Raw genomic sequence first — 23,669 nt, 5'->3', positions numbered from 1 at the left:
CAAGAGAATTTGATCAAGCATTCGAAATTCAAATAATAAGGGCAAGAGTATTTAATAAAAATGCTTTGTAAGAAGACTTAATTATGGCGACGTAAAAAACAAATTTCTCTTAGAAAAAATGTAATTTGTTCTAAATAAATTAATATACTGTTGCTTTCAGTAAAGAAGGTACTTGGGAATGTTATTTTTTAAGTTAAACTTGTATTCGGTGCTTTTCTTGTTAGTAAATTGATTTTTGAAGTGAACTTTCTTGGCCTGCGTTTGAAAAAAATTACCGTCACGCGTTTTTTTTTAATGTTAGGTACTGATCTAATAAAAAGTATGAATATGAGGAAGTTCGTTTTTTTAATGACTACCCTTTTTTATCATTTGGCTTAGAAATATGGTAAGTAAAGTTACTAAGTTTAAGTACCCGATTTGTATGTACCTAATTAAGCTGTTGCCCGCGACTTCGTCCGCGTGATTAGAAGATATAAGTTATGATTTATACCTGCCCTATTTTTTTCACATTTTCCATTGTAGCTTCGCTCCTATTAGTCGCTGCGTGATGGTATATAGCCTATAACTTTCCTCAATGAATGGTCTATTCAACACAAAAATATTTTTCAATTTGGACCAGTAGTTCCTAAGATTTGCGCTTTCAAACAAACAAACAAACTCTTCCGCTTTATAAGTATAGAGAATAGATGACAATGTGCCATACAACAAAAAAACTATTTTAACCATACTAAATTGCCGCTCACAAATAGTTTATGATCAGCTTAAGACATAGTTTACCTTATAGCGAAATGCGTCTACGGGAAACAGAATTACGAGTGACGCCTTAGAGCAATGTTAGTATGTACAGACACAGTTTGGTTAACTGTTCCATGCTCAGAATTTGCACTATTTAACCTTGATGTAACCGCATTTTGCTCCAAGGTGAAGATCGATACATACCTATAAATATTAGAGTATGGTTCAAGGGTTGTCCATGAATAGGAATGCCGGTTTGATTGACCACTGTTCGTTGAGTTATGCCAATATGCAATATTGGTGTTGTGATATCAGTAACCGATGTAATACTAATTATATCCAAAGAAGTAAGAAAAATAATACCAGCCTTTAAATTAGATTAGAATATTCTTTATTGTACACCATTTAATTACAGAATTACAATTATTACCTTTAAGTGGGATATTTGCTGGGCACTGGCCTCATCGAAAGAAAAGTACATTTAAATTTAAAAAGTCTTTTGGTATTTTGCCGTTGGGATCGAACCTGCACCTATACGAAGCCATGTGTAGACCTCAGTGCCGGCGTAAGGGCCACTGACACCCCGGGCGAAAATATTGTGGCGCCCACTTGAGGGAAGCAATATCAAGTGTTAGTTTTTTTGCTGATCCCAAGTAAAATTATATTAAGAATTTCATCTTTCCTTTAGCGTTACTAAGTATTCCACCTCTAGCGTAGAGCACAGTTCTGAGGATTTGCGCCAGGAGAGGCAAGAGACTCCAACTTCAGACCTTGGCGCCCCCCAGAATTTGTCGCCTTGGGCCATCGCCCCATCACGCCCCCCCCTAACGCCGGCACTGGTAGACCTACTCCGTGTCGACGTACATTCAAAGTCACTTTGAAAGCGGCGTAGGCTTTGAGATCTTCCACACTTAAAACATTCAACTGAATACCGTCGACATGATCTTTGTAAATTAAGCTTTGCCTTTGAAATTAGCTCAAAACTAGTCAAATTAAATAATTTGTTAAACGTTTTCATTCTCAAACATTTTACAAAGACGAGCAAAATGAAACTACTATATTAATTAAAACATTAAGAGCTTGTAGCTAAATTTTACTGGGAAAGCTACAATATTCTTTGGTCGTAATTTTAATCCTGGATTACAAACATTACAAGCTTCTAATTAAGTTAATGTTTTATTTTGCTCTGCTCATAATTGTTTCGTTAAATATTAAGTATTTTCTTATTTAAATTTTATTTAACAAAATAATACGTTGAAAAGACAGAACCTTTTTTTTTGTTAAGGCGGGGGAATCCTCATGGACACCCACTCCCTTGGAGGAAGAAATGGGTAGTGTCAGACTTACTGACTAAACCTGAACCGCCGTGCTACGTCATCCGCGTTTTGGCAATGCGTTGCAATCCTTCATACACCGACCGCAGGCTTCCACAGGCCAGTAAGTATTTTAGGTCACTTTCTCGCGTTGTGTGGAGGCCGACGTGTAAAGAGCGCCGGCCTCCTCGCCTCATATTAGGACCACATCCATAGCACCGAATCTGGCAGAACCTAGTATAAAAAAAACATGTTTTCATTACGTTAGTAAATTCATAGTCTGAATTACCCACGGCTGGGCAAAGGCTGCGGTAAACCTGCTCAATTGTATTTCATAAACAATTCAACGACTAAAAAACAACAAAGCGCTCAGTTACCCTCTAGCGGGGCCGTAAGCATAATGCTGACGCTTAAACCTTTTGTTACCAATATTATAGTTTTTTTGTGTGTACTACTACTAGCTGTAATACAGAAAACAATAAACAGTTTAAGTATTCCCTCTAGCAAGTGGAGGGTTTGGACTGTTGCCTTTGTAATAGCGAGAGGACGGTATGTGCTCCATAGTGCTCTTCCTTGCTCAGATAATGACTAAACTCTTGAGCAGACGGAATTCCATTAGAAGCTCCTTGTAAAGGCACTGGTATTTAGAACTGTAAACATTTTATGTAGCTTCTTTTTTTAATTAATACTTCTTACACTAACAAGTTAAATGGCGGACTTAATGCCAGAGGCATTCTCTGCCAGTCAACCAAGAGGCGGTGCATAGAAACAAGAAGCTGGTGTATAATTAGAAAAGAGAGTCGTTACAAAAGAGAAATATTATCCAATTACACTCACTTCCGTGTTTGTTTGTTTGTCGTTAGAGTTGGATTTTTTAACTCAATTTTGATTCGCTTCCCGATAAGCTGGCAGGCTGAAATTTTCAGGGTAGCTTCAAACGAAAGAATAGAGTGATATTTGAAAAACTTGAGTATTTTGTTTTTTTTAAAATCTATTAATATTTTAAGGTAAGATTGTTGCAAGTGTGGAAGAGAGACGGAGCACTACTTTACAATCTAGCAAAGTCTCTCTCTTTTAGGCGAAATTGCGCAAATTATTCGCTGTACATCTTCGTGTAGAGAGTAATTACGTTGTTTAACACACCTGAGGCCTTTATGACGCAGTTATGTACCCGAGAATGGAGTTTAATAGAAAATCGAATATAGGTGTCAGCCCTTTGTTTCTAGTGTTCCGTACTCAATTACTAAGGCTTCGGTGTCTGTCCTTCTGTAACCAGGCTGTACCTCATGAACTTCTTGTGGTTTGGTAGTCGGATTTTCAGAGATGAAGTATTTTTTGCTGCCAATATAACAATCAAAATATAGGCTTAGCAACGAAATAAATTGGAAGGGTGATTTTATTTTCTATTTTTTTTCTATATCAGCCTATACGTCCGGCCCCCAGCCTATATGTCGGTTCGAACCTGACCTGTGTTTAGCTATAGTGCAGAAACAGCAGAACCGTTTTACTTTCAGTTAATCGGAGCTTATAGCTGTACCCAGAGATCCACGAGGAGAATATAATACATCCCCTATAATTTCGTATAGCTACGTCATATCTCATCTTAGTGACGTCATTAATATGATTACTTTCTCGTCAATGAACGTTTGACGGTAATTTGATGGTAAATTATGTTAATATATGATTATGTAAATGTGGAATAAAGTCGGTTGGGAAGGGAAACGACTGCTTAGATACAATTCATTAATCACATTGATTATGGATGACCAAATGAAATTGTTTTAAAAAGATTTGTCTAGACACGCGATAGCTTGTCGAGCCAAGTTCAAGTGACAGGTGGAGAGCAGCACCTTGTGTGCACATTTAGAGTCAGTTTTGACCCTCTTAATATTACACGAACCATTTAGGGCCTCGTAACACCACTTTTGACCCCCTTATAACCTAAAAACTATTTTACAGAATCATGTCAAATTTGAAGTCAGTATATGAGAACTAGCCAAGTTAGCCGTAAGGCTACAATATGTCTTGATAGGTTAGAAGTAGAAATGATATTTCGTTAAATAAATTTCAGGACTGAACCATTTCAGGACCATTGAACGTGGGACTAGTTGTGGACTATTTAATAATATTCCACAACTACTCGTATCTCACAGGAACAAAGCTCAACAGCAGTCTCAAGCTAAGCAAAGCTCGACAGTCTCGCCAGTTCGACTCGCGACCCCGCCGCGTCAGCTCATGATTAAGGACTTCGGTTGGGTCCGAAACTAGTCGGGCACTCCCGATAAACACGCGTGAGTAAACCGTTACATCATTTCATAAGCAAAGCTTGTATTATGAGTACTTGACAACTGATAAACATACTTATATATTTTTAAATACATACACAATATAGATAAACAACTGACGTCATAGTCACATAAATGACGTCACAACACCTTGTGAATTACTTGTAGTATATGATGAAACAGTATGTGATCTTTTGACCTAATATTTTTACGAGCTTCGGATTATGATAGATCGATCTAATCACGAGTGATTCGTGATTCGCTTTTGTTTCTATGTGCTCATATTCTTTGAGGATATGAACTTATTATGATGATTAGTTCAGACTACACAATCAGTTGTGTGGCGTTATTTCCTCTAATATTTGGCGCCTAAAGTTGATTGATCAGTAGAGTTCTGATAACTAGTATGTATCACATTTTTTACATTTTTGTTGAAGATGTATTGGCGTTTTTAACTCGGGAAATGTTGTTAATTGTAGAATATATCAGTCTCTATATTTACGAGGATACAACTGATTATTTTGCTGGTTAATTTATTGAGTTTTTGTTAGTTATATAAACGAAGGAAATTGATTTTTGAGCGGCAGGTTTCATAAATATTCTGTACGTGTCCTATGCGACGATCGAACCCACGAAGGGTCGCACTCAAACTGCTTTTATACTTCGTAATATAGGGGTACTATTCCGGGTTGTGTCAGGAGCTTATTGACTAGACCCAACCGCCGTGCTACGTCATCGTCGTGCGTATTAATGTTTGGCAAAGCAGTGCATAATGGGAATTACAATTTGACTCTAAGCTCGTAATTATCTCACAATTGTTGTTTCTGGTTGGGAATCGAACCCACGACCTTCGGTTTGGCAGTCACTGCCACCAACTCCTAGACCAAGATGCCAGTCGGAATAAAAAACTGTGTTTCCAATCTAATTAGGAAGTATGAGGAATCTTAGGAAATTATTTACCACATAAAGTAATCAAATTTATTGTCAATCATTTATTTACAATAAAGACTAGCTACATAATGTTACAATAATGATATTCTTAAAGGCCTACACACATTCTGGCTGGTTGGAAGGTAAAATTAATCGGGCATTCTTTACAATAACCAGACTTAATACTCGTTCGGATTTCAATTTTCATTTAGTTAACAGACGTAAGTCATGGATTTTGCTTTCTCTCTCACTATAAGATAAAATCAGAGTTAGATTAATTTGTGAGAACATCTTAAACTGGATATCAGTTTCAGTTTTCGAAGGTGAAATCGAAGTATATTTTATTTGAATCTTATTGAATATTTCATAGTGACTTTTGGTCAACTGTATTGAATATCCGTTAATGTTTTAACTTTTGCGTAGACAATAAGGTATGTGTCTACAGTTTAAGCCGTTGACCACAAATAATTTGACCTTCCCAACTGCCTGCCTAGGCCCTAATACAATTGAAAGCTCATACATTTTGCAAAATGCATATAATAAATACATTTTATTTACAAAATTATCATATTAACCGGACAAAGTCCGGTCACCCGGTCGTTTCACAAATCAACCGGGTATTATTCATATTAACTTTACGTAATAATTAAGCATTTATTAAATAATATATTTAGTAAGGGGTAATTAGGTAGGTTTTTTTTACCAAATTATGATAAAATAGCACAGGTATTATAATACGATTTTAATAATAAAAAGGCACTGTTTTGAATCGTGATTCAAAAGACAAGGACTTCAATGGGAGTAATAAAAATGATTGAGTGTTCAGTCATGATGGTTAGATGATATTTGTATGGTATTTATGTATGGGATTATAATTTATGAACATTCAATTTGATTTGGATCTGGCGATTGTAACTCTGCTGTCATTTTTTTTCGAAACAAACACAACACAATTGTTTTTCTCAAAATCTGCACCGTTCATTAATCCGAGCTAACAGAATATTTCTACGTTACAACATAAAGACTGCAATATAAATTTGAGATTTAACATTGTTCTTTATTTTTTCTTTCTTTTTCGTGTTCTTTTAATTTTCAGTAAAGATTTTCTACAAAAAAGTCAAATGTTGGAGCATTCCCCATCTCAGAGGTTGGCGCTTACAGTTACAACACAGTTTTTTAAAGTTTTCTAATGACACATAATGAATGATCTCTACTAGTTCTTGTTCAAATAAATGATTTTGATTTTTAGATTCACAATCACCAGATACAAATATATACCAATTTCATTACAATACAAGGGTCTCTATAATACATAAACAATAAACATATGTATATATCACTTATATACTTATTATACGTTAAATACGACATCAAATCCTTAAGTGCATTCGCATGATTTTAATGTACAATTTATAAATTACTTAAAAGTATAAGAAAAGGGTTTTGACTTGGCTGGCGCTGCCGTGCCCCTAGGTTTGGATGCCAAGTCATGGGTCATCTTATAAGGCGTTTATAATATTTGATACATGTTTGGTTTCAGTTAGGTACAGGAAATTGTGAGTTGAAAGGGAGTTGAGGGATGTGTTTCCCATTCCTTATTTTAATAATAAATCTGTAAATGTTAGAAGCTAAACAGTGACTAGTGGCCGTTCTGGAGTGACAACACATTTGTAAGAGATTACAACAGTAGGTGACATCTGCCTGTGGCTGTTTGTTTGTCGGTGACAAGTGTCCAAACGCGGCCAATTATAGCCACTATTGGATATAAGTACGGTACAAAATGTATGGAAAAGTGTATTAAGTTGTGTATTGACACCAGTGGTAGTGTTCGGTGGCCATGTTACGCTAAACCTTATAAAACTTTAGGTCACAAAATGCCAAGCTGGTATAATTTATGATCGGTAAATATACAATCAAAAATCTACTTTGATCGTGTAATTTCTTGGTTCATTTTACCTTAAAATTACTTTTAGCTCTAGGTTGTTTCTCGATACATGAGTAGGTTTGGCTCAGGTGGAAGGAATATAGTGGACCCTGGTTAACATTAAATTTAACAAAATTTGATACGATTTAGGACGCGATTCGATTAGAATATTTTAGGTAAAGTTACAAATAGGTACATTTAAGGGGCTTGGAACATTAATATGTTTTCTTGGACATTCTGATAAATGTATAATTACATAATTATTGCGTTATTATAGGTAGGGTTGCATCAAGATTCTTTGGACAACAAGATTTTTTTTTTATCAACTGAAAGCGAAAAGAATTCGTCATTTGTTTTTCGGCCAAATTCAAAGTCGGGCTTTTTATTTAGTCATAGGTTGGTTAATAACTTTATTGTTTTTAAATTGCAGGCCAATTAATACACGAACCAAATTGCCATGGTAGTTACGAAAACAAGCATTATTTATCTTACACATACTTAATATAACATAGGTGTTTCGTACACAAGGTAACAGATGTCTATATTTTTTTTTATTCTCCGATCAACCACTTGGAGACGAAGTTACAACTTCATAACAGACATAACTGCTGGAGTTTCCACAGGGGCTCGAGTCTTTAAATAAATTGTCAGGAGGGACTAGTGTTACCTCATGAACAAATGTCCCGCTAACTAAGTGACATTTTTACAGTCTTCAACGTCAGTAGAAAGAACTCAAGTGTGTGGAAATGACAGTTCTAAGTCACGTTATTAATCGAAACTAAATGTCATTTCCATTTCTTTTCTACTGTAGATGCCACTTGGCTAAAGGGACAGGCCACTTACGGAATACGTATCCAACAATTAATAATAATAGTTACATAGATTAATTATACTGATAAGTATATATTGGTGTATCTTTAGGTACTATATCATAACCTATAAAATTACATGTAATATTTTCGTTATATTTAAATGTAAGTATGTAATGGTCCAATAACATTAGCAGTACCTACGTCACAACTTACTATATAAATATTGCTGATACGTCAATTTAATGATATATTTATAAGTATTTTGGAAAATACTGTATGTCTCACTTATGTGTTATTTAGCTTACAACGTACTTAATAAACTATTTTTATTAAATTCTCTCAAAATTGGCACATAACGACTAGTATACCAATTTACATTTGGCATAATATTTTTTTTGTTGGCAATACTGCTGGTTATGTCATCTGGTGTGACGAAATGGCTTTGAATATGAGGCTTTCGTTATGTAGGTCAGTTTACATAAGGAATTCGTAAGTATATTTTCATGAAAATTTAATGTTTCTCACTGGTTTTTGATGCAACCAAAAAAAAAAATTATTCTTTGAAATATTTAAACAAAAGCGAACCAGGGTATCTACCACCACCTCATAAACAGAGTCTAAGGTAATTGCAATTGTGGAAACTAGACGAAACAAGGAACATCCAACCTCTCGCTTCCACGATTGCACCCTTTCTCATTTTCAGGTAATATTTATGTTCCACCAGCCAACACAACCAGCAGCATCATTTTAACATTTATAAACAAACAATACGTATCTAATACTTAACCTCACACAATACTGTCACTGTCCATGGCACTCAGAAGTACAATGTCATTAGACGAACACTGGTCCGTCATTCTCCACTCACAGGACGTTCAAATTCTCACAGTTTTTGAACTTGGAGTCTTCTTTTCCGAAAATCCAGGTGAACATCTGTCTTGCTTTCATACTAGCTCGGACTACTCCTCGCGATTTGTACCAGTGGGCTGGGGAAGATTCCCGGCCGCCTTCCGCGGAGTACTGCTGCCGTTTTAGCCTGATCTGAGTCAGGATCCCCACTAGGAGTTCGTCGACGTTATGGTTGATCCCGACTGATACTTCTATGAACTTCGCTTTGTAGGTACACGCGAGGCATTTTCCGTCTGTTGGAGAGAAAATGTAATTAGTTGACTTTTTGTATTTGGTAGATGATTTCAAATTATGAGTTATTGGATTGACTCTTTTTGGGGTTTGATGAGAATCGAGAATAATTTACTGCACCCCATTGCCTAGCTTCTGCAATGAATGGATACCAAAGTGTTTGAAGGTAATAGGAATTTTGGCACAAAAAAGATTTTCTTAACAAAAAATATATTTCTTTTTAATAAAGCAGCTCAACTATGGTCTCCTAACGTGTTTGTTACATCAGTGAAAGCAAGATGTCGCATTGCGCTGTGTCTCGTTCTCACGAAAATCCTTGAAAGGCTTGTAGTACATTTAACTACAAAATTTGGGTAACACAATCAGTATTCATCTCGTCTGATTTGGTAAATCAGACGAGTGGAAATTCGTGATAAGTATTTTTCAAGTACATGTGTGTCATTTTTTTTTGTAAAGCGCTGCGAATCGGCTAACATTTGCAAAAAATACTATATTCACGGTCAATCGAGAATCGATATACGTCAAAATCTATATCTATACTAATATATAAAGCTGAAGAGTTTGTTTGTTTGATTGAACGCGCTAATCTCAGGAACTACTGGTTCAAATTGAAAAAATATTTATGTGTTGAATAGACCATTCAAGGAGGAAGGCTTTAGGCTATAAACCATCACGCTGCGACTAATAGGAGCGAAGATACAATGGAAAATGTGAAAAAAGAACAGGGCAGGTATATATAAATCATAACTTATCGCTTCTACCCACGGGGACGAAGTCGCGGGCAACAGCTAGTTGAAAATAAAACCAAACAAAGCAACTTTTGGCGTTATGATCGTAATTTTCTAATAACTCATTGTGATCCCAGCGAATAAGTCTGGAAAGGGTTTTAACGTGGAAACAAAAAACTTGAAGTTTTTTGCATTTATGTTATAAGTTGGACGAATTGTTAAAGAGTTTTTAACATAAGTTGTATGATTTGCTTTTGTAATATAATAACTTTGAACGAACTCGATTTAGAAGTACTTAGGTACCGAAAAAAGTCTTCGATTTCAGCCAAAACTCTCCCGCATCTCAAATAATGCATGTCTCACTCGGGAATCGAGCGCGCTACACGTCGTGCACGGTGGGTTTGGCGTGGTGACCATAACACTTATCTATCCTTGCAGTCAACTATATTAATAACTAAGCTAATTCATAAAAAAAATGGTGATTTTGAATCAGTCCTAGTTTATAAAATTGTCGTTGTACCACTTTTCGATACAAAATGGAACCGGCAATATTGTGTTGATTTATATATATTTTTGTTACCAAAAAAAGTGACCTAAATAATACAAAAACGGATTTTAAACCTCAAAGTTTTTATCGCCGAACGGCCGCAAAAGCCTTATATTACCCATAAAATTGTATTTCCGAAATAATTCGAAGCTTATTAATAATTAATACCAGACATTATTCCTTAGCGCAGACCACGAGCCTTATTAGAGGTCTCTGGAGAAATTAGTCTTGGACGCAATAATAAGGTGGGGAAAACTGTCCTAATAATACCACTCACAAATTGGGTACAGTCAGGAACAGAAATCGGTAGCAAAATTACATTTTCAAAATGGCTGTTCGCTGTTATATTCAATCAGTAGGTATTTGAGAACAGGTATTTAATACGGAAAATCTGTTTGAAACAATATAGTATTTTGCTTTTTATCTAGGTATTATTTATCAGCAGTCAGTTCAAAAGTTATAAATATTTCTTAAAAGGATAAAGTACGGCGTGCATGAGTTATTAGAAAAAAAAGTTTGTAAGTCTGTACTGTTAAAGGATAAAAAATAGTTATTATTTTTGCTTGTTTAATACTACACTACCTAACAGACTGGAAGAATGGCAATGAGTCCTTTGCCATACACTGATAACTAAAAAAGTGAGGAAAATTGAAAAAAAAAAACCAATTTTATGATTTTTATCTGATAATGAATACACAGCTATAAAAATAAAATACAACGCAAAAAATCGCAATATTCTCAACGTCACATCGTGATAACGCGATTAAAGTCTTATTTACCATCAAAGAAACATCTTTCTTTGATTAAAAGGAAACGGAAAGGTATACCCGAGAGTACAGTTATAGAAACCTATTGGGAAATAAATGAAAATCGAAAAAATGTTAAAGCATCAACAATAATGGGATTTGTATATCATATTTTTTGTCATGTTTATTTCACCAACACTATTTATAGATGATTTTCAAATTTATGTCTCCTTTTTAATTACTTTAAGACTAAACCATGTAGTCCCTAATAGTCCCTATCTATATACCATCTAGAAAACTGATCAACGTACTTAATTTAGATAAATTGCACCTACTGTGTGAAGGACATATTAGCAAAATACGTCAGTGCTAGCAACTAAGTAGATCAACCATTTTATTTTAATCAAAATCTTAATCTAAAAGCACAATAAAATCATAACTGAGATACATGTTGCTAAATTATTAATTAACTATACAATCAGCTCTACTTGTACTCACAAGAGCAAAATAATTAAATGAAGATAATATAGTTTGCGCGAAATCGAGGGTGTGACGTCATTATTCATCGAATAAGGTTTACTAACTAGATTTGTGCTAGATAAACAAGTTTTGGTAACGTTCGTGAGCAATCAGAGCTATCTTTATACTCCTACATGTATTAAATTCTATATTGTACATGTGCATGCTAGTTTTATTCTATTGTTAACTAGCTGTTGCCCGCGACTTCGTACACGTGGTTAGAATTTTCCCCGTTTTTTCCACATTTTCCATTGTATCTTCGCTCCTATTTGTCATAGCGGGATGTTATATAGCCGTTAGCCTTCCTTGATTCCTTTTCAATTCGAACCAGTAGTTCCTGAGATTAGCGCGTTCAAACAAACAAACCCTTCGGCTTTATATATTAGTATAGATATGGTTAGCCCAAAGCGATCCTCGCCTTCAAACCTAAAGTTTGGCGAGTTAAAATAGTAAGAAAAAATGTATGATTTAAAATAAATAATAATTTCACTGAACTCCTAAACGCGAAGGAATACCTTGTGTGGAGACCGCTCGACTCCTGGCCAGGTCGATCTTGTTCCCCACGAGCAGCGCCGGGCGCGCCCTCAGCATGTCGCAGTCCAGCAGCCGCGCCAGCTCCTGCTCCGACTTCTGGAAGGAGGCTTTGTCCACCACCGAGTAGATGACCACGAACGCGTCAGGAGGCTCGGCGCGCTCAATCTCCTCCTGCAGGATAAGTATCGTGAATATATGAAGTCAATTAGGGGAAGGCTTTTGAATGTGGTTGGGTTTTTTGAGTAATACGTTGCCTGGACTTTAAAAAAGGCTGAATGACTGAAAATGACTCTTGAGCTTTTTTAGACTTTTCTGCTCAGGGTCGCCAGTTAGGAAATTACTCCAGCTCGTTTAAAAAGGACATGTAAAAGTGATGTCTATCCTATTTACAGAATATTTTTTTCAATTCATTTCATTTCTGTCCTTTAAACCCAGCAGTGGGTTGCTGCGATGCTTTTGGAAATGTCACTTATCGAAATGAGTTAGATATAGAATTAGGTAACCTATACTTTTTTAAGTTACGCTTTCAGTTTTGACAGATTTCTTTTTTAGGTATTGAATCTGTCCCATAGCTTTTTGGATCTTTTTCATAGCAAACCAAACTTGGCCCATATATTAAAGAAAAGTATGTCTTGTTTTAGATTACATTTATTCTTGTGGTACGTAATATTACTAGTTTACCTTCGTCGTAGTGCAGTTAACGAAGTACAATTCTGATTCTTCTCCATTAAGCATTATTGAAACCTTCTGCTCTGATCCGTCCGCATCTGAAAAGGCATTGCTTCATTTAGAATATTTTTAACATATACTTGCCGTGCACTTGGAGAGGCCTATGTCCAGCAGTGGACTGCGATAGACTGATGATGATGATGATGATGATGATGATGATGATACATGGGCCTTTCTTTACACAAGTTACATTCTAAGCTGATTGTATCGGCCAGATACTAGTGTATGAAACCGATACGTCAAATCGTTTTTTCTTGTTGGTGGAAAATGTGATTCAATCATTTTGGATTTCTCAAGGGTAAAACGGAACCATATTGTTGAGGGTCTGCTGTCTATTCTATCGTTCGTCAGCAGTCTGTAGCTCAAGCTGATGATCCCCTCAAATTTATTTATAAACTCAATCTTTAATTTATTCTTTAGCTTACTTGTACCGAATCGCAGTGTTGCGAGTACGACTCTCACGTTACTGTTTTTTTTATTATTGAATATGAATGAAAACTTTTAGGTCGAAAAAAAAGTAAAGTTAAGTTTTCCGTGTCTTAAAAAAACCATATGAATATTTTCCTGAACAAAGAATCACAACATACTTGTACTTATAAGAACGAAACTAAAATTTTCAGGGAGAAAATTTTAAACAAAATATCTGAAACTTTTCTACGTAACACTGGGGTTATGAAAATCATATCCATCTCATATTTTACCTTATACTTGGATATTCCATGAAAATCCTCAATTTATTCATAAATTGCATATTGAATGAAAACCATTCGGTCTGTATATTGCATCTTGATGAGATTTGCTTTTGAAGAAAACTAGACTTCAATGGACCCTATATAGATTTGGTTTTGATAGCTGTATTCATTTTGGAAGATTTAAAAATGTAACATCTCAGGTTTTTAATTGGAACGGGATTTATCAATAACTGTTCAGTCTCTAGTCGAGATTTTGAAAGCATGTGTCCCATGTGTTATGTGTAATTCGCATGTCAACGCATGGTTGGCCGAACGATACAGGACTGCACGCCAAGCCCTCTGTGCACGACTATGTTTTGATACTCGCGTAGGTCAAACATTTCTATTATATAATGTTCCACGAATGCTTTTAATAAGTCCGGTGCACGAGTTTTTTATGTCTGTGAAACCTCGACACGACACGAGTCTTCGCGAGAAAAGAAAACCATAAACTAATAATGAAATCATTTTTTTTACGCCGTTTATTAAATACTAGCTGTTGCCCGCGACTTCGTCCCCGTGGGTAGAAGATATAAGTTATGATTTAGGTGTACCTGCCCGGTTTTTTTCACATTTTCCATTGTATCTTAGCTCCTATTAGTCGCAGCGTGATGGTTTATAGCCTAAAGCCTTCCTCGATGAATGGTCTATTCAACACAAAAATATGTTTTCAATTTGGACCAGTAGTTCCTGGGATTAGCGCGTTCAAACAAACAAACAAACAAACTCTTCAGCTTTATATATTAGTATAGATATAGATTTAAATAAACCATACATTAAAACAAATAAATAATCAAGTTACTCCTAAAAGACCAATTACTGCCTTAAGTGCAAAATATTCAGGGTACTTCATATAAAAACAAATCTCTAAAGTTATCCAAGGATCATAAACTGAAGTGTAAGCTGTCATTGCACCCAAGAGAGCGTTGCGGCTGCTTACCACGGTATACTGAAGTTATACTGTTACATTTGTGAGAGCGTGATAGCGCATACATCGTAGAACGGCATCTCTCTCCCTCATCTACGATAATTTAATTTTTTGATGTGGTGGTAGATCCCTTGGCAGTAAAACCTCTGTTCTATTGATTGAGATATATGTGTAGGTCTTTGTTTCGGGAAAGCATTTTATATAGAAAGACCGTTGAAGTGTATTTTGTTTTTATACGAATAAAAATGAGGTTTCTATTTTAAGACTGGTTTTATAAGCAATTCGTTGAAGTGAAAATTTTATACCTTGTTGTAAAATAAAACCGAGATGAAAAGCATGTTGTATTGCTCCGGTAAGGCTACATTTTAAAATAAGAAAACTGGTAGTGTTGTTCTAATTTTTAAAATTGACTATTCATTTTGACACAACAAATGTAAATAGTCCATCCGACAGATTTCCAAAAAAACATTGGATATGGATTTCTTATTTCAGTGCGATTTAAATAAAGAATCCTAGTAAGTAGATACAGGAGTGGGTTGAAGTTATTAGTTTTCCACCCCGGAAAAAAACACTCATGATAATTTAAAAAAAAAATGACAAAAAAATTAAAACCCACGTCTTTAAATGTAATTCCATTAAAATTTTATCAAATTTTATTGCATTGTATTCGGATTTGAAGCTACCCTGAAAATTTCAGATTGCTGACTGACATTGACTTGCAAAAATCCAACCGTGGCATAATTAAGTATACCAATTAAAACCAATACTTTTACATAAAACAACCGTTCATAACCACAGCAATCAAAACAACACCCGCCCCAAATTGACATAATAAACAATTCATCACTCGAATCCAAAGACTTTGATTCATGACCATCATTAACATTGTCAATTTGTCGAACTACAATTAATCATCGATGTCAAACGTACTAAATTAGGGATGCGACGTGGTGTGACGTCATCCGTGACGTAATACTAGTGACGAGATTTACAGGAATAATTGAAGAGATGGGATAAATAATGCAGTGATGCTTTTTAGTAGAAATGGATCAACATTTTAATTAACATCGCACTATATATCTAATGTGAACAATAAAATTTTAATTTCAATAATTTATCATTTAATTGGGTATTTGACAAAAAAAGTTATCAACAATAAAAAACAAAAAATAATGGAATTAAACATGTTTTAAGAAGTACAGGGAAAGGAAGGTTTTGAAGGAGAGCTGAACATGTTGTTCCTTCAGTAAATTTCAGTGGTTAATAATATCCTAAAGCATCCTGCCTGAAAATGTTACAAAATTACTGTATCACTGCTGTAAATATGTCTAGAAATCCCATAAACTTGATAAAAATAATATCAAATCCCTCCATCAAAATTCGCATCTAACTTTTGATTTACATAAGTTATTACAAGTTTAACAAGCGCTAGTTACCGCTAGTTTAGACGCCCAACTTAACATGAATAGTGGATAATTCTAAGGCACCGGGAGTAATTGACGGAGGTCGTGACGTCAGTACGTGTCTCGTGAGATTCAGCTTTGATTCAATTGAGGACGATGGGATTCAGTAGTTTTAATAGATATGGAAATAAATTAACTGTGAATAGAAGTGATTTGAATTTGATTGACGGTGGTGAGAATTTTCAATTGCAGGAGTTTAATGGGATGATTACAATTATTTATTCAAATCCTGATAGGTAGTTTAATTATTTATATTAGATACTTACGTATTTTTTCCTTGCAAATGTAAATTGATCAAATTACAGGGACTTGAACCAAGGTGTGACGTCACTTCTTTGTAAAAAATTGTTTAGTTGTTACGTTACTAGTCCTTGTCCCAATCTTTAATCAGTAAGTTTTGACTGTGAGTTTGTACAACGGATGGCATGGCTGATATTTGTTAATTGTGTAGGTATATAACGATCAAAAAGATTTTAATTTTTTTTTTCTTATTCCCAGTTGTTACTCCTATTTAAACTTTAGACTTTGTGTGTAATATAATATTCATTGAAATTTTTTTATGTGTTTCATCCGAACTACTTAAAATGCTATTGCATTTGCAATAGTACCGTTATTTTTTACTAAGTCAAAAGCATCAACGTCCCCTTATAGAAACCTGATAGAAATCATGAGCAGACGCGGCGGGATCGCGAGTCGAACTCGAATCGATGATTAAGGACTCCGGTTGGGTCCGAAACTAGTCGGGCTACCCCGATAAATACGCGTGAGTAAACCGTTACATCATTTAATAAAACGAAAGATGATCTCTACAAGCTGGCAAGTCAAAGTATCGTTCATCAGTTGTCATCTCCTCAAAAAGAGTTTTAGTCATGACAAAAGTAGATATAATGTAATTAATAGTGAAATGATGCCAGAAAGTCTTTCCGTGTTTGCTCACATCTGAAACTGGCCTGCCATTCTAATTACTACATCAGACTATTCATTACCGTAACCTTGACCTATTTGGAACCCTTATGTCAATGCAGTAGAGTCCATTTTTGCAATTAATTTGGTATTTATTCTGCCGCACTAAATGTGTGACAAATCGGAAAGTTTTGGCACTAAACGAACATTATTTTTCCATTGTTGCGAGTTTCAATTGATTCGTGGTATTCTTAGAGATTTAAGACTCAATGGCTCAATATTTTGGTTGTAATTGCGATTTAAAGTTCACAATTATTTTTTCTAATTTTTGTTTTGTCTACTGTATTCTCCGGCATTATCTAGCGTTAACACTTTCATTACCACTACGATTTTCACGATGTTTACTCAGATGCCGCCTACATTTTACGTTGGACTCGCTAGGCGAGTCGCCGGCACTGCAACATGAATTGCATCGACTCGCCACGCGAGTTCAGTGGCATTGGGTTAGGGTAAAAACAATGTTTTGTTATTTTTGTGGCCGTGACAGTCTACGTTGCCTGTTTAACGCAATTAAAAAGTGTTTAACTAATATACGGTTTAATTTAACATATAAAAATGGCAAGAAACACTGCCGATAAAAAAAAAGGTAAGTTTGTTTCGTAATTTATTCTGTGGCTGTCAATCTTATAAATAGTGGTAATTGTTTAGGTTATATTTTGAATATTTAATATTGTTTTAAAAACAGGTTGTTTTTAAATATAGTTTAAAAAACAGTGAAGTTTTAAAATGTTTATTGTGGAGTTTCGAAGAACGTTTAAATATGTTATGATTATTCAATGTGTTATGTTATAGTAATGTTTTAAGTAAAATTACGTTTTGAATACGTTCGAAATTTATTAAGAACATAAGACAGCACCCGCGCTATCGCCCACCCTTCACCGCTTCCTAAGTGCTTTAGCTGTGATGAAGAAACGGCGCAACAAACTCCCCAGCAGCACGCTGTCACAATATAATACAAACAAATTACATACAGACATACATGAATTGAATATGAAGGAAGTATTCCAGTAGTCCATTCCTTTTCCTATATAATAACACGAAATTCGAGCCCTACAAGATGTAGAACACAATCCGCCGTTGTTTTGCAAGTGAATGTGACTTTTGGTAAAATTAAAATAAAAGTATCTACCATAATTATATATGTTTCATTAATAAAAGTTTGAGAATCTATGTCAGTGAACTCGCCTAGCGAGTTCAAGGCATTGCAGAATAGTTTATTTTCTTTCGATTATAAACTGGGTCTAAACACCCGGCCCACCACGTAATTCTTTAGATTAGGGTATATTTGGTCTTCAGTATTATTTTAAGCCAAAAATACACATGCATTTCGGAAAAAAACAGCAAACTCATTGAACTCGCCAGGCGAGTCTACGGCACTGGAATAAAATTTACGTGGACTCTCCGGGAGAGTCGGTGGCACTGAACGTGTTAAACTTCTCTTTAAATGTTCGCGCAATACACGCTTAGATTCATACAAACGGAAGGATTTTGCCCATCTTCAGAACTTTTACAAATGAAAAAAAGAACTTTAATATCTAATTTTAACAAGCTTATTTTAAGGTAATTTCTACTGTCAAATTTGTTCAAGTATGTGAAAGTGATAAGATTAAATACTTTTGGTCCTACAATAAGAACATCAATTGCTATCTTTGCAAAACTGACATCTATCTACGAAAGTGTTTATCCAAATATCTGGGCCCCGATTCTGCTATTTTGCAATGGCTGATGAATGAATGGCAATTGGATTAAATTTGAAATTATTCCTGATCTCTAAAGCATTTTGCCAGTACAATAATTGAAAGTTAATTGTATTGACCTTGAGTGTATAGTCCCATACTAAGTTTTTACTTTTAGTGTAGGAAAAAATGCGAAAAGTGTCGCTTTGAGCCCATTTTATTAATTCGTCGGCCATTGTAAATAGCAGAATTGGGGCCCAGAATTGTGGCCCAGTTCGTTATTCCCTAACATGTATTTTACCAGTCTCGTTACCATAGCAACCACATCATGTCTTCCATCAATCGATATATTTACTACATGTTAATTAATCCAAACTGCATCTGAATTAATCCTCTCCACACCATTGTAAACTTGTGGTATCGAGGTATTAACGCTGCCATTGTTCTTAACGTAATTGGTTTCCACATACAAGTTTGTAAACTTATATGGAATTATGGTTTCGGTTTGTTTGTTCTTTATGTCAGCAGGTAATTTCGTTGGCTTTTGATTTTGTGCTTCACGACTCTTGATAAATTGGATTTGGTTAATATTGTATTTTTCTAGTAAGGTTTTAAAAAAGGGGAATTTCTAGAATCATATATCTACAGGCTTGGAAAGGAATCTTATATATTGAAACGAACAATCTTACATATGTATTTGAATAATCCTGGAAAGAATTCCAACGACCTTCATGAAATTTAGCAGACAACAGCGTTTCGAAACGATATATTGATCTAGCTAGGATCCATTTTTACAAAATGTCCTTTCGTGTTTTCAATGTTATTTTTACTGGAATAAAATATCTAAAACTTATGTAAATGCTCGGTTAAGCAAATACTAAGATTATAATATTCATTACTTCAAATGTATTGTCTTTACCGTAATTGTGTAAAAACGTGGGACAAAAAAATAAAGATCGTTTAGGTAGAAATCAAGGAGTTGTAGATTTAAAGTAGATAATTAAAATTAAAATTTACCTTATCTATTTTTGATATAACAAAAAGCTTTCAGTTTCAATCCTGATAAGCATGGACGTATTATAGATGAAATGAAAACTTCTTTAAGAAATTTCATCATATAAATCCCTGCTGGTCATATGACTACCTTTATTAAAACATTACAAACAAATTCCAAAAGTAGCTCCATTCAGAAATACTCAACCAGTTTTAAACAGTTCAGCTTTACCAACCCATATTGAAAGCGATCCGGAGACATCGAATATCCACGTTACCTACAGAATTCACGCGAGTAATATCCGTTCATATGAAACGACAAATTTTGGGGATGACGCGAAAATTGATATCCTTAACGATCCCGTTACAAATATACGGGATGTGGAGTTAATATTCAAATTTTGTTTGATACACCATTTTGAATAATGTCTTGTGGATGCTGTGATACAATTTGTTCGATGTCGGAATTGATTTTAGTATCGGTTTTTGGAGTATAGAGAGTTCTAGAATTATGAAAATTTTATTATTTAAAATGGTTTTTGGGTACCAATAGGTACCTAAAGAACACTGTTATTGTGGCACCGCTGTCTTTCCGTCTGTCACTAAGCTCTCAAGTATCTCTTGAACTGTGATAGATAGACAGTTGATATTTTCACAGATGATGTATTTCTGTTGTTACTAAAATATTAATACTAAATTGATGATTGATGACAAATATACCTTTATCTATTTGTTGGTTAGCTTAAATTAAATCGCTTGAAATTTCCTTTACTTAAAGATGAACTAGTTTAAGCCGTGGTCCGATTCCTTACCAGTTAGTGAAATTTAAGGTGAAAAAGGACTTGCATTCTTAATAAAAAAAAAATTATGAACCACTGCATTACGATTTTTTTCTAACTCGAGTTCATTTCACTTAAAAGGAAGTTTTCAATCAATGAATGCATTCTTGGTTACATTATTAACTAATTTTTCAATTTCAATTTCATTTCCATATGAATATTCTACTATCACTCATAAAGTTCAATCCACAAATTCACTTTATCGTTATTTCTGCAAAATAGTTCCGAAAATATTTCACAGTAGGCGACATTTATTGGGAATGTGTAATCCCGGTTCGAAGCTCGGTGGTTCACAATAAGCTCTCATTTGCCCGTCAATCGTTGTCAGTTGCGGGCGACGGCCAATATCGGCCATTATCGGCCGCGCCAGCTTCCCCTGATTGCCCTACATTGAGACTGCTACCATTGAAACCAGTTTAGCGAAAATAGACCTTATGGAGATAGAGGGTTGAATAAGAGACTTATATGTCAGTATACTTATTTGTATTCATATCAAATATGCCTAGCTGTTGGGTTATTCGAGGCTGAAAAAAATGAAAACATACTATTATGCTTTAAAATATTTGACAAGCCTTTATTAAATAAAAAATCGATTGTCAGTAAGTTAATCTAAAGGACTTTTTGGAGTTCAGCACGCGTCTCTTCATTTGTCTGCCACTGTCTTTCATTAGGCTTTATTCCTCGCACCCTGATAGCTACACAGAACAATTTTTGCAGACATGATATATTTTTATAGTGGCTAACTTCAATTATAAATTAATGTTAATCAGCGATCAGCACGCTCACAAAACTGACAGGCATTTTTATTATCCTTATTGTCCTGAACCTCTGTGACACAAATCCGACTTGCAGTCAACGCTTTTTGAACCTACTTTTATGTTTGTTCCAATAAACGTTTTACCTGTAGCACTATTTCAGATCGACTTTGAACCCTTTCCCCATCATCTGTGAGCCGTGAACATTCAATCAGAGCCCTGTCACGTTCGGGCCCACAATGGCTACATTTGACTGCAGACGCGGCGAGTGACGTGATTCGCTGTTATTGGAGCGGCTTCCTCTGTGATTGCCTACAACTACTATTAGTTTAGAACCGGATATGTTTGAAGTAGTTTTGACAGCTGAAAACTCACTGGATTAACTTCGTACCATTGCGCATTGGACTTGTTAATAAATTTTGTATTAAGTGAAACCAAAAAAAAGTATAAAAGCGAAAAAAAGAAATTCAGACTTCTTTTTTGCTTTTGCAATCGATTAATGTTCAAATACGGGAAATATCTACATTTACTATATGCATTCGGTATACCTTCTAATGACTCTCAAAACTCCCAATCCAGTACAGTTTTCACTAAAAAGCTAATCTATCCCTAAAACCAATTTTACAACATTTGTAGTTACAAATTGCCCCGACTCCAACTGGAAACGATTTTTAGAATTCAGGGTTACTTCTCAGGCTAATTTGATTTAACCCTTGTTATAAACTAATGTTATCGCGAGCCTACCTTTATCTAGTGGGAACAAAAACTTAATGAAGCGTCAATGTGGGTCGTACGTCTGCTGGTACGAGTAGTTGATTGAATTTTCCGCTGTCAACGGCACGAGAATGCGTGGCTAGGAAATGGGCGGGTGTTGGTAACATTCTATTCTCCTTTGGAGTTGCGTCAGAGATTGATTGTTCCAATTGATTGCAAGGACTAATAGTATGGATAATACTCTCCTCATACATTCCGTGACCAAACATTATGTGTTACCTCTAATATATTAAAGCATTCAGATTGAGCCCTATTTCACGATGTTAAGTCACGTGACCGAGAAGTAAGTAAACACATCGCTCAAAACTTGGTGAACACAAACAGGAACTAAATGTTTTACATTCAATTATTAAAATTCATTGAACGTAGTAACAATAATTAGACAGAAGCAGTAACAACGTACTATCAATAATTAGGTTAATTACCTGATCTCTACCCCCTTATCCCAATATAGTGCCTTTTTATCGGTAATATAGAATTCTCATATTCGGTTTCAAACTATAGATGATTCCTTCCGAAGCCATAAACTTCCAAAACACGGAAGCTGTTATTTATTTCTAAAAAATATTTCAACAGATACACAGCAAACAGATTTATAACATGAATAAAGGCAACTCGTATGCTGCTAAAATATGTTAATTATAAATATGAAGAGCTCGAAATATTTCGTAGTTTTATATGCGAGTAACAAGCAGAATATTTGAATAAGCTAGTTTGAGGACCACGTGTATTTTGCTTTATAAATGATGAATATTTATTATAAGCTGACTAGATTTTGAATTCACTTTTCGCGTTTTATTTTTCAGACATGATGTTGACTTTATTTAGACTACAGATGTAATTGAAATGTATGTTTTTGCAGGTGAAGATACAATTAATTAATATTACGATATTACAATACCAATTAGTGGTAAATTCCGATATGCCAATAAGATAATAGGATGGATGGTCAGATTAGAATCAGAATAGGAGAGTTAGGAGTATAGAGATGTGGGTTATTCAAGACTTATGAAGAAGATGCTCTTGTTCCTGCCTCTTTTATATCTTTTTAATTTCCTTTTCTCATTTCGGCATTTCAGCTATATCAACCAAAAAATCGGTGAAGTGCGAGTCAGCCCGACACCAAGGGTACAAATAGCGCAAAATTTAAAAACATCCTTGCAATTTTTTTTCTCCCAACAAATTTTAGCCGTTAAGTTAACATTTCAACTGTCTCGCTATCACGTATCATGATAGACAGATGGACAGACAACGATGCCTTAGTAAAAATCTTCCTTTATTAACTTTTGTGTACGGAACTCTAAAAATAAATGATTAAAGCATCTAATTCAATAAACAAAATCGTTGACGCAAATAATTTCATCCAATTTTCGTTTCTTTGTCTTGGTTTTTAATTAAAACTGTTTCGAGAGAAAACTTTCAGCGGTACAATTATCCGGTTCACAGATTCTACACTTTGTTCCAAGTAATTGTTTCGACACAACTTTCTTGTTTTGTCCTCAACTGTACTTGTTCCTATTAATATTGTTGAGATATTTACGTTAAGTAAACATACTAGAGTTACAATGCGGCTTAGAGGGAAGTTTCTTTAGGGTTCCGCAATCC

At 34.9% G+C, this 23,669-nt stretch overlaps 1 protein-coding gene across 1 annotated transcript in view; it reads right to left on the bottom strand.

Annotated features, from left to right (window-relative positions):
* Positions 1 to 5,297: 5,297 nt before the first annotated feature.
* Positions 5,298 to 23,669, bottom strand: part of LOC113498224 (GTP-binding protein REM 1-like) — a 135,824-nt gene continuing 117,452 nt past the window's right edge. Inside the window, exons 3-5 of the mRNA XM_026878161.1 lie at positions 12,895 to 12,980; positions 12,195 to 12,384; positions 5,298 to 9,141 (exon numbers count right to left, since the gene is read on the bottom strand). Of these exons, the coding sequence (XP_026733962.1) occupies positions 8,864 to 9,141; positions 12,195 to 12,384; positions 12,895 to 12,980 (554 nt within the window). The 3' untranslated portion in view covers positions 5,298 to 8,863. The remainder of the gene's footprint in view (positions 9,142 to 12,194; positions 12,385 to 12,894; positions 12,981 to 23,669) is intronic.

The sequence above is a fragment of the Trichoplusia ni genome, chromosome 10, assembly GCF_003590095.1.
Source record: "Trichoplusia ni isolate ovarian cell line Hi5 chromosome 10, tn1, whole genome shotgun sequence".
NCBI lineage: Eukaryota > Metazoa > Arthropoda > Insecta > Lepidoptera > Noctuidae > Trichoplusia > Trichoplusia ni.
This window is presented reverse-complemented; position numbering and strand designations above follow the sequence as displayed.